At 39.1% G+C, this 13,277-nt stretch overlaps 1 protein-coding gene across 10 annotated transcripts in view; it reads right to left on the reverse strand.

Annotated features, from left to right (window-relative positions):
- The window catches only part of macf1a (microtubule actin crosslinking factor 1a), a 604,319-nt gene that overhangs the window by 317,600 nt on the left and 273,442 nt on the right, over positions 1-13,277 (reverse strand). For all 10 annotated transcript variants that reach the window (XM_043717780.1, XM_043717784.1, XM_043717779.1 and 7 more), the window contains exons 4-5: positions 10,975-11,052; positions 8,644-8,736 (exon numbers count right to left, since the gene is read on the reverse strand). In XM_043717780.1, coding sequence (XP_043573715.1) covers positions 8,644-8,736; positions 10,975-11,052 — 171 coding nt within the window. The remainder of the gene's footprint in view (positions 1-8,643; positions 8,737-10,974; positions 11,053-13,277) is intronic.

The raw sequence follows: 13,277 nt of genomic DNA on the forward strand, positions 1-13,277 counted from the left end.
TCTGTAACTTATTGCACAAATATACTTTATTCATAAAAAGAAATCTTTGTGTACATGTACAGTTAATGAAGCGGTTCAGATCTATACTCCCCTTTCTTACAGAGAAAGAATTAAGCCTTGACACTCACTATTCTCTATATTTACAATCAACTTCTTGGCATTTAGCTGAGACGTCAGCAGGCCTAATTACGGAAACAACCCCCGATATTCTTTAGCAGAAGGACCTTTCACAGTGGTATTTCTTCACTGCACCTTAACGGCAGCTGCCCCAAGCTTTAGTGCGTTCCTTTGAACGTGCCAGTCTGCACCACTCACTTGGGGTCAACTCCCTCAACTGGAAGACTAGCAAGTTTTGGGCAGACCAAAACTTGATCTTTCACCGAGTTGACGGTCCTCCAGGTGCAATTGATGTTCATCTTGGTGTCCCCCGGGGAACAGACTGTACAGCATGGAGTCCCGCATCACGGAGCTGCTCGGGACAAACCTCAACAAACACCGCTGTATTTCTCTCCAGACTTCCTTTGCATAGGCACATTCAAGAAGGTAGGCAAAAGTGAGGACTGCAGATGCTGGAAAAGCACAGGTCAGGCAGCAGAGGAGCTTTTCCAGCACATTCTAGAAGGTGGTGTGTGACAGTCTATCCCCTCCACAGCTCCTTTTGAGGGCAGCATGCAGTGGCGGAGAGTGTGCAGGTGTGCATAAAGGATCTCACAGGCAGAGCCCTTCTCACCACCAGCCAAGTGATGCCCTGGCATTTGGTTGAAAGTTCTGGCAATGAGGTATTCTGCCAAATGACTGACAGTTGTCCAGGGAACCGCTTGACAGGATCCACCCTCTCCATTTCCCAAAGGGTCTCATGCATGTTACACGCTGACCACTTCCTGATGGATTTGTGGTCAAAAAAGTGTTTTCCTTCACACATTTCTCCACGAAGGGGAGAGGTTGAACAGGCTGGGGTGTTTTCCCTGGAGCGTCGGAGGCTGAGGGGTGACCTTATAGAGGTTTACAAAATTATGAGGGGCATGGATAGGATAAATAGACAAAGTCTTTTCCCTGGGGTTGGGGAGTCCATAATTAGAGGGCATAGGTTTAGGGCGAGGTGGGAAAGATATAAAAGAGACCTAAGGGGCAACTTTTTCACGCAGAGGGTGGTACGTGTATGGAATGAGTGCCAGAGGATGTGGTGGAGGCTGGTACAATTGCAACATTTAAGAGGCATTTGGATACATATATGAATAGGAAGGGTTTGGAGGGATATGGGCCGGGTGCTGGCAGGTGGGACTAGATTGGGTTGGGATATCTGGTCGGTATGGACGCGTTGGACCGAAGGGTCTGTTTCCATGCTGTGCATCTCTAGGACTCTGACTATATGGACAGTCCAACTATGTGGAGCATCTAACTTGAAGTTGCACCTAGGTACTTTTGTATTGGTGCTGTAAGTGGCAACTTATAAACTTTTCACTGTACTCCTTTAAGTACATGTGACAATAAAGTTAATCAGTTCAAAAGGAAAAGCAAGAGAACAGACATTTCTATGTCTAATTATGTAGGATTATGTCTGTGCTGAAATAAGGGAAGTGAAATATCTCAAGCTGAAATAAATTCCCACAGGCAACTATTCTAGAGATAATCTCCTTGGGCTTAACTCCACAAAGGTAACATCAGTGATATCTGGAATTCTCTGCAAACTCTAGATTACTCTGGAATTTGTACCGGAACAACCTAATATTTTTCAATAAGTATTCTACTGCTTCTGAATCTCTCCCCATATTATCCTGCTGTCCCATGCATCAAAAAGGGCAGGTTGCTTTACCAAAGCCACTCCTTAGTTAGCACTTGATATTGGCTTTACTTGCAAATCCTATATTTCACATTCTTCTTTTAGTACTAATCATAATGAGAGGTTAGCACATGGGAAAACATGGCCACACCCAGAACAGTTTGAAACAATAATGCTTTACTCTTCTAATTATGAGCATTTATAAATTGGTAATTATTAGGTGGAGGTCATTTACTTGTTTTTTGTTTCACTGAAAAGCTGCCAAGTAGACATACAATTTCCAAAAGGAAATACTAATGAACTTCAATAGTACATTTTCTAACACCTGGAGTAGCTTGGTATCGCTGTCCAGCTGTCTTTAGATTATCTCAAGGGCAACAATAAATATCAGACAACTCTGATGAAAGGTCCAACCCATGGGGTTAATCTACTTCCTTTTTTCAGGTGCTAACTGATATGATCTTAATATAGTACAAATCTCAGCTTTCAGTTATTTTTACAGTGGCAAAATTGATTTTGAAATTAAGTCATAGTAATCGGAGAGCTTTATCTGTGTACACCTGTACTAAATGAAAGATACTGGAAACAGACCAAATTTTGGTCAACTTTGCATTGTGAAGGCTAGGTTTGGGAGCACTGAGATTGCATCTAATCAGCTACTGCCTTCAAGCAATAATAAATATTTCATTCCTGATCTTTCACAATTAATTGTTTCACCATTCTCAATTGAGCTCCCAATGTTGTAATTATTTGAAACATCATAACCACAAAAATTCAAGCTCTACAACATAAAAACAATGTATTTAAAAAATTGTGAAGCTGTCTCAGCTCCCAAATCCATCAAGCTGATAACTTACACAATACGTAAGGTTTATGACAATGAGCATTGATAACATTTCATTCTTCGAATAGTCAACACCCATCAATGAGTCACTTCCAGCGAGACACCTTCATAGCAAATTCAAGTTTCACAATACACAATTCAGATACCTATCATATTCATGAAACTATTGTACCTCATCACTGCTTACATTACACAACACATTAAAACAAAGATGTGTCATTGAAGGATGAAGCTGACAAAATAATTGATATGTTCATGAGTATAGCTACCCAAATAAAAGTTTTAAACCTATTGTCCGAAACAGCATTTTGCACGCTCACCATCATATACCAACTAATAAAAATATCACAAACACTAAATAACATAATGGAAGAATAATATACTTCAAAAAGAGAATGCATTTCTCATTTCCATCTTTAGTATAAAAAGCAAAATTTTGTTTGCTGATCATTTCCAAATTTTGGTTCAATTTTACAAGCTATGGGGCTAGATTTCCCATTGAGTAGCAGTCTCACACAGTTGAGTCCTCCTTTTTCATGAAAAAAGGAAGCACTACAACTCAGAAGGGAAATACCCTCTGAAATGCAGTACACCAATTTGACAGTTCTTTCATACTGCAGAACAGAGAGTTAGAGGAAGGAAATACAGTTTAATACAGAGGTGGGGAGGGCTTGGTCCACTTGAAGGTGGGGATGAGTGGAGGAGTCAGAGGGATGAGATATCGAAGGTGGGGTTAGAGAGATTATGTCCAGGTCCTGGAGAGGTGTCAGCTCAAGATCTGGGATGCAAGTGGTCGAGGTGAGGTGTAGTTATGGCAAGTGAGGCATGGGGGTATTGCTCAGTGGTACAGCATTTGGCTAGAGATCAAGAGTTCAAATCTGGATAGGGGTAGCATGGTGGCTCAATGGTTAGCACTGCTGTCTCACAGAGCCAGGGACCCAGGTTCAATTCCAACCTCTGGCAACTGTCTGCTCGGAATCTGCACATCCTCCCAGAGTCTGCATGGGTTTCCTCTGGGTGCTCCAGTTTCCTCCCACAATCCAAAGATGTGCAGGTTAGGTGAATTGGCAATACTAAATTGCCCAGTGTTCAGGGACATGTAGGTTAGGTATATTAGGCAGGGGGAAAATATAGGATAATAGGGTAGGGAAAGGCATCTGGGGGGGTTAATCTTTGGAGGGTCAGTGTGGACTTGTTGGGCCAAAGGGCCTGTTTCCACACTGGAGGGATTCTATGATTCTATGTAGGGACTCTATGAGGCAAGCATAGTGTCTGTTGAACAGCCAGTCAGGAGGTAGAAGTTGTATTTAATTGTCTATCTATTCCTGATAACATCAGATTTTCCGATTTAAAATTTCAACTGTAGAGGGTTCCAAGTGAAGAACTGCTCAGTGGAATCTTCAATTTTCCGAGCAATTCTTTCAAAGTCTGCCACAAGTCCGCATGTGCAATTCCCATCTACACTGGAATAGCAAATCTCTGGTGAGCAGACAATCCTGGTCTGTATGAGAAGTTATGATAAATGAGAGCAATATACAAAGTACATCATTATGGCAGATGTGCAACATTTGCAGTAGAAATATTATTACACATTCAATGGGAATTAATTTTGGGTTTCATTATCTAGAACAGTATTATTCACATTTGCTAGTTTATAATTTAAACTGTAAATTCCGACTTTACCTTATTCGGCCAAGTATCAACCCAATTTTTCCCCAAGTTGCACTTTTTCCAAAGAAGCTCTCCGTGCCATCATTCATGGAGAATGACAACTTTCAGTTTCTTATTTACAGGTTTACACAAAGACAACTCTAGGCAATTTCAGTGAAATACAATATTAAATCTTGAATTTCTCTAACAATTTGAGATAAATACTAATCATTGCTCAGGTGCTAGCTTGTCTGCGAAATACCAGGACATGTGCCGAGGTAAATGTATATCCAGTTCCCCTCCCCCAGTCAACTTTAAAAGGTTTCAACTATGGAGGCATGTGAACTACCGCAATATGCATTAATATCATCCACCAACACATAACAGTTGCCAGCAGCATGAAGTTTGCAGCCCTAAAGAATGCAACCCTGAAACTGATATGCACCTTTTAGTCTGACTGTGCCGACACAGCGAACACACACACTTGTAAAATAAAATTGATATTATCTCCAAGGTAAAATACAATTCAATTACACATGAACACCACTGTGCAAATTACCCTGCTATTGCAGTCCAGGAAATCAACAGATCCATTTTGCAAGTTAAAATATTGAAGTAAATTACCTACCATGACCTGCCAAACACTGGGCAATTGTAGATGAATTCAAATCACATTTTAAATACAGTACCAACTATCAGAAGGCAATGTCATTTTTCAAAAGAATTTGAATTAATCAACACCAATTCTTAGATACAACTTTAATCTACACAGACTTCCTACTTTTGATGCAATGACCTGCCTTAGTTTTAATGCTGATGATTTACTCCAAAATAGGTACTGACATCTATAGAAGAGAAATTCTTGTGCTGAAAGTTCTTTAAATCTGAATTTAAAAATAACACCTATAAAAACCATCCAGACAGAATTTGGTCATAAAAATACTGAACATGTTCCAATAATTGGCAATAAACAGTGAACCAGAGCAACATTGACAAAAGTACTGGAAGTGGCACAAATGCATTTGCATTACATGCAAAACTTTTAGGAAACAGAAGACTATTTAGAATATTTAATTTTTGGACCACTGATACATTTACATTTTAAAAAACAAAAATTGCATAACTAAAGAATATTCTAAATTATATCAGTGGAGAAAATTTAGTGCTGCAATGCCATTCATGCTGCCCTCATCTTTCCCACAAATTCTTCCAATCAGGTTCCCAAAACGTGCAATATTGAAGCCAACCAGAAGAAAAAACATGTAATTACATTCAATATGACTGGTGTGTTATCTTTTCTACCATCCCTGAAACCTTTAAAGCTATAAATCACGCCATGATTCTCTAATGCCTCTTCTCCAATATACAGAACAATGAGATGGACCTCATTTGGCTCCAGTTGGCCTATTTTCCACCTCCTATTTACAACATCCAATATGTGAACGACATCAAATTTCCCCCATCTAAACATCAGGAAGACTAAAACCACGATTTCTCTAACACCCAGAATTGCCAATGACCTTGTCATTAATTCCATCTCTTCTCTGCCACTATCACATGCTAAACAGAACTGTTCTCAAATTTTGCCTCCCTCATTCATCACTAATTTCAATCAGAAAGACTAACTACTTCCATTGATCTCACGTTTTCACTTCTCCTTCAATCCATCTGTCACTGAAACCTTGTTCATCTCTTTGCAACCTCCTAACTGAATTATTCTTGTGTCTTCTCTCCAGCACTTAAAAATGGTGATTCAGCATTCCCAGTTCTGAGTTATTGATCTGAAACATTAACTGTTTCTCTCTCCAGATGCTGCTCAGTCTGAAGTTCTTTTTATATTTCAATTTTCCAACATCCACAGCATTTTACTCTTGCATCTAATGTCTTCCACTTTGCACTCTCGCCCTCCATCCAATGCAAGTTATCCAAAAGTGCACCTGTACCGTTATCCACAACAAACAACCATCATGACCTCTCCGATATACAACACCTCCACAGTCCTCTAACACAATATATTTAAAACATTTGTCTTGTGCACAAATCCCTCCATTGCCTCACCCTGTTGTAACCCTTCCAGCTCTCGAAAGCCATAAAAAACCTGCTTTCCAGATTCTTGTGCAGTTCTTGCCCTCTTTTCCATGCCATTGGTGGCCATACATTCGATGTTTTATGTGCATATCCTAGAACTAACTTCCTGTATTTTACTAATTAAAGCACAGTTCTTGAACCATGTCATAGAGTCATAGAGATGTACAGCACAGAAACAAACCCTTCGGTCCAACTCGTCCATGCCAATCAGATACCCCAACCCAATCTAGACCCATCTGCCAGTACCCAGCCCATATCCCTCCAAACCCTTCCTATTCATGTCCCCATCCAGATGCCTTTTAAAAATTGCAAACGTACTCGCCTCCACCACTTCCTCTGGCAGCTCATTCTATACACGTACCACCCACTGCATGAAAACGTTGCCCTTTGGGTCTCTTTTATATCTTTCCCCTCTCACCCTAAACCTAGGCCCTCCAGTTCTGGACTCCCCGACCGCAGGGGAAAGACTTTGTCTATTTGCCCTATTCATGCCCCTCATGATTTTATAAACCTCTATAAGGTCACCCCTCAGCCTCTGACGCTCGAGGGAAAACAGCCCACAGCCTATTCAACCTCTCCCTGTAGCTCAAATCCTCCAACTATGGCAACATCCTTGTAAATCTTTTCCAAACTCTTTCAAGGTGCACAACATTCTTCCAATGGGAAGGAGACCAGAATTGCACACAATATTTCAACAGTGGCCTAACCAATGTCCCGTACTCTATGTGTTTGATCACTTTGGCTAATCTATGTCTCTCTGGCCAAGCACCTGTTTCTGACAATTTCACAAAGCTCCTTCGGATGTGTTTGTACCTAATATTCGAAATACAGGTAGTTCTTCTATAAACACCATAGTTGCATTCCAGTGAAACCTTTCTTAATAGAAATAATGGGGCCTATGGAAAAAAAAGTGAGGTTGGGGCAGACCAACAAAAAAAAACACTGACGATCGCTCAAATAATCATCCAAACGTCTAACGCAAACTATAGCACAGTCTGAATGAAGGCTGAAATCATTAACAAAAGTAAATTTAACAGTACATTTTTAAAAATCTAAGAAAGTTGCTGTCTGCACAGTACCTCTCAGAAAGCTGTTCTGTCAGTAGCTGACATCAGCGCATGTGCAGAATGGCACAAAGACCAGTGTTGACACCCCGCATGCACAGAACAGCAGACATCAGTACATGTGCAGAACAGCACACAGACCAGCACCAATATCACAAATGCGCGAATATCGGTGCATACACAGAACAGTAAGAACATCGGCGCATGCACAAAATGGCATGGAGATTTCAGCACGCAGAACAAAGCACACAAACCAATCCCCACTAGAATCAGGCTATTGCCAGAGGTAAGCATTCTCCAAAATACCATTCCCTAATTCTTCAGCAACGTTATAGCCAAATCACACTGCTGAAACATGCGTTACCCCAGAAATACCTGCAGTAAATCCCACAGATTGAAAATGTCTGGTAATTCAACAAATTTAGTAATGTCACAGAACATTTATGCTCTGCCTGCAAAAGTGACCCTGAGCTTCCAGTTGCCTGCCACTTTAACATACCACCCTGCTCCCTGGCCAACATCGGTACCTCAGGTTTGCTGCATTGCTCCAGCAAAGCTCAGTGCAAGCTGGAAGAACAACACTTCACATTCTGCTTGTGGACCCTGCAGCCCTCCAGGCTCTATATAGAGTTCAATAATTTCAGAGTCTGGTCTCCCCCATGTCCTAGTTCCCTACCACACAGACCAGGTCTTGTTATCACAGTCTGCTACTAACATCTATGCACCCTCCCAGCCAGATTATTACTGACCCCTTTCATCTGTCCAGTTATTCTTCTCTCTCTTTGGACTCTATCTCTCCATATTGTTTACTCCTTACCGTCTCCCCCACCCTATAATCTGCATATAAACCAACATTTTCTTAGCTATCATTAGTTCTGTGGAAGGGTCACTGGACTCAAATCATTAACTTTAATTTTTCTTCACATGTGCTGAGCTATTCCAGCAACTTCTCTTTTTGAATTTGGTGAAGTATTGTCCCAAATAGCTGAACCCACACATGCATGCTTATCTATGGGTTAGCCAAGAGCTTTCACAACAAACAGGTACTGAAAAATACATTGCAACAAACATTTTGCACTTTTGGAATTTACAAATGCTTAAGTTTGTAGCTGGCTTACTTCAATTAATTTTAGGAGTAGCCTTATTGCTGAAATGTTTCACTCATGAAATTTCATACATTTACAATTTAGAAATACCTTAGATACAAAAATCCTTACCTGAAAATGGAGAATTATGGTCCATATTAAACCAAGGGTTAATTTCGGATTTCCATCAGTAATGTCATCATTTCTAATATTTACTAATTTCACCTAAAACAACAAAAACACAGACAGTTTCTTCAGTATAGTAGAAAGGCTCAGCTTTGTCTACTGCATATTTGAGAAATAAGAACATCCCATTTTATACTTCAGTTAATCTAATAAATCTCAGAGATGAAGTGTTCTAGAGAAAAAAAGCTCTTTTGACCTATACCAAAATATCAAAACTTTGGTGAATAAATTGAAAAGCAAGTATCCCTGTAATTGGAACATTAGAAATAACTGGTCGATTATTTGCAAAATAACACCAAAACTTTCCTGAATTGGTTTTGGAACTTAAAAATTCCCTTCAAGATCAACAAGTCTGATAATTGATTCTTCCAATTGTTAAGTGGAGTTAAGTGGAAATGGTAGTACTAAAGTCACAATGGACATCGTTATGTGGAATTATTGAATTTTTATTACACAAAGCATTGAGGACAAACTGTTTATTCCCAGCATCGAACAATGACAAGAATACCAATTCAAGGAGAAAATTTATATTTATACTGCAAGACAGAAGAGTACTGATTACAGTTAACTGATAGATTAATTCTCCATGGCAACACCTCTACCAATCAATGCTGAGTGATACATAAAGGTCAGGCTTAGTCAGTGCAGTGAGAAATGATCCAGCATGTCGCTTGTCACCTATTCTGTTGGGTTGAAACAGATGCACTGTGTGTACACGATCCATCTGCAAATAACATGGTTCTGTATCTTAATATATGTAGCTTCCTGTAAACATGGCCAATGCGTTAAATAATTACTGTTGTGCTTGTCTTAACCAAACTCCTGGCCACCTAGATAGAACAATGTATTAACAAGCTATTTCAGCTGAAATTTATACATTATGCATATATGGAGGATTAGTTAGCTCGATTGGCTAGATAGCTAGTTTGTGATATAGAGTGAAGCCAACAGTATAGGTTCAATTACCAAACTGACTGAGGACATCATGAAGGTCCTGCCTTCTCAAACTTCCCCCTCACCTAAGGCATGGTGACACTCAGGTTAAACTCAGCACCAGTCACCTCCCACTAATGAGCGTGCAGATCTTTGGCTCTCTTGGTCTTTGGTGACTTTACCTTTATTGTTATGCAAATATAGAGCCGAAAAGGATGGGATTCCTCCTCCTATCTGATTACAATAATAAATTAACTTCCCTTTTAGTTCCATTTGTTGGAAATCCACTACATTTTAAGGAATTTTTGATCATTAATAATTGGAATTTGAAATGCTCTAGAAAAAAGTATGCTTTACTTTCTCTACTTTTCTTCAATGGTATGGTAATCAGCTAGCTGCATCCCTGTGACATATCAATTTAATGCAACTTGAGTGAGTTTCAGGCAACTAATTTGCTCGGGAGAAATTCACAAAGAGGAGGTTGGAAGAGCACAGCAAGCCAGGCAGCATCAGGTAGTGGAGAACTTCGACATTTGATTATAACTCTTCCTCAGGAAGCCATCCGGAAGAAGGATCATACCCAAAATGTCAGACTTCTCTACTTCCTGATGCTGCCTGGCTGGCTGTGCTCTTCCAGCCACCTGCTTGTCTACTTTGGATTCAGGCATCTGCAATTTGTGGGTCTCTGGGCAAAATTCACACCAAGCCCAAAATGATTACCAGATGCAGACTTTCTAGCAACACTAACTTAGCTGAGACATACCTAAGCACCTAACAATTTTAGCACCTTCTTAGTTTAAACAGATAATAAAATTCACTGATGCAATAGCCCATCAAGCCTACAGTGAATCTTGCATGGGATAATAAATTTATCTAATTACCATGACCCAGGTTAAAGTTCACATCTGTCAAAGTTACTTTAAAATCCAACTGCTAAAATAGAACAGCTGGAAGTAATGTGTAATACAATAAGTTATCTTTGCTTCATTATTGAAAATGTAAATAAAGCTGCATTTACTGCCTATTCCTAAATATCATTGGTGAGTCTCCTTCAACTTGTGTAGTGATGATGCTACCATATAATTTTATATAATTGCAGGACATTGACAGTGCATTTTTCTTTTGTCACTGGTTCAAAGTCAAGTTGGTATGCAAACAGAGGGAAACCGGAGGTGATGGTATATCAAACACTGCTTCCCCCTACACAGTAAACGTGGTAGAGCAAGTAAACATTATAGCTAATGAATGTACAAAATCAATTTCATGACTTGCTATGGTGGGATTTGAAATGTACAAAATCTAGATTGATAGTTCAATATCATCACAATGTATCCATGTACTCACCTGTCGTTGTTTTAGGTAGTCAAGTGCAATCTGTACATTCTGTAACCTGTGGAAACGCATGCGGCCTTTCTCACGAGGCTAGAAGAGAAAATTAGTATATTACAGAGTATTAACACAATTACAGAATGATATACAAAGCTGTAGATGTCATTCCATTCACATGTAACAGTATGTGTAACATGCAACAGAATAGTTAGTTTTCTAACAGCTGTCACATGTACAGAAGGCAGCAGGCAACATTCAAAATCAGTTAAAATATTAGTTATTTGTTCATGTGAAAATATTTCATCAACAAATTTAAGCTAAACAAACATTAAAGGGCAAGGGAAAGATGAACAATATAGTTCCTTTGTACAGCACACTCTACAGTTGATGTTTTAACTGTAATATGACCCAAAGCAGTTCTTCATTCTCTCTACATGCGAAACAGCCTCGCATTTAGTCAGTAACAGTCTGTTCATGGAGTCCACAGCGTCACTATTGCCACCCTTGGCATCCTCACCAGACAATTTCTTACTTATTCCTTCCCAAGGTGTTGTTTTTCTGGGCTTAAGCTATTAACCACCCTCCCATTTAACTCCCATTTAATCTCATGTCCTGCAAAACAATATGCTTGAGATAGTCAAATGTCCTAAACAATGTTGTGTCATTGACTTTACAAAGTATTCTGAAGTAAAAGTTGAGAAATATGTAATTATTTTTCAGTCCAAGTATCCAGCCAGTGAATTAATAAAGGCAAAATGGAGAAGATGCTGAAAATTTGTCAGGACTTTTCACAAAAGGTTTCAGTCCTGAAATGTAATTGTTTCTCTCTTTAAAAATGATGTCTTATCTGCTGAGTATTTCGAGCATTTTGAGAACAAAGGAAACCACTATCAATCAAAGCAAAAGAATAGCACTAGGAAGGAAATTTAAGGAAATATTGTTAGAATGGATGATACAAGTCATTGAAAAACACTCAATTTTCTGCCTGGAATACACCTCGAACAGATGCAGTGTAATGACATACTAAGAGTTTACCGTCACATGATTCATGACTTTATTTCATCAATGCCACCCACTCTCTTCGTTCATTTGGTTTGTCTTTCCAAAAAATTAAATATGTTGGGGTATTTTGTTTCTCCCATAAACATACAATAGAACATGTAGAAAACACAGGTTTTGTTAGAGATACAATAGTCTTCATGTAAACTTACTCATTGGATCACCCAAGTACCACTATACAGCAGCTAGTTCCATTACTGAAAGGATAGCAGAAAATTATTATTGTAATTCTTCACTTCAGCAGGTAAGAGGGAAGGTTTAAATGAGGAGAAATTTATGAATATAATGAGAAAGGTTTAAGCTCCCAAACAGCATAGCAATTGCATCATGATAGACAGGGTGTGGCTGGAAGGGACAGAAATATTAAGTGGTCATAGTGCAGTGAAAAATGTTAAATCAGGAAAAAGGCATTTTATCCAAATTCAAAATATTCTCAACAGTACAATTAACACAAATAGAAATAAATGAAGATGAATTATTAGTCATATTACAGGAAAGAGGTTTCAGTCGCCAAGGCTGGAACTCAATATTACAGGGTACTTAATATTTCGGGTAAGAACAAAACCAAATGAACGAAGAGTATGGATAGCCTTGATGATAGTGACGGAGATGAACATAGTAATGGACGAACATCTTAGCTGAACAGTGTCAGTATGGGACATTATGAAAGCAGCTTATAGCCTCCACTCTCCCTGCTAGGGGCTGTAGTTTTGGACAGAGTATTCTTCAAGAAACAATGAGAGTGTCTAAGGAAAACAATATGAATCACGGGAACTTTAAGCTTCATATCAATTAACAAATAACGGAATCATAATAGAGTTACTTTGGACATTGTGGTTGTACTGGCCTTTTACAAGAGCACCTTTATTAGTCCCATTCCTCTACTTTTTCCCCTTGGTGGTAATCAAATTGGCAGACAGTTTGGTAGAAAATCAGAATAGAAGGAACACAGAACTGATGAAAACTTATTGACATGACACACAAACACTGTCCCTCTCTCCACAGATGCTGAGTATTTTCCACTTTTACTTCACTTTTCCAGAATCAACAATATTTTATTCTGGACTGATGGACTTAAGATTAGAGAATGTTACAGACAAAGGATTTTAAAAGACTGGTATATTTTGGGACTGTTTTTAATTTAGCATAGAATGAAAGAGAAAGTCATCATGTGACCTATTTGGCATAATGCTGGCAACAATACTAAGGGAGGCCCAAGTCATTCAACTGAGAATAATGTAAAAGATATTCATATCTGT

The sequence above is a fragment of the Chiloscyllium plagiosum genome, chromosome 27 (genome assembly GCF_004010195.1).
Source record: "Chiloscyllium plagiosum isolate BGI_BamShark_2017 chromosome 27, ASM401019v2, whole genome shotgun sequence".
In the NCBI taxonomy this organism is placed as follows: Eukaryota; Metazoa; Chordata; class Chondrichthyes; order Orectolobiformes; family Hemiscylliidae; genus Chiloscyllium; species Chiloscyllium plagiosum.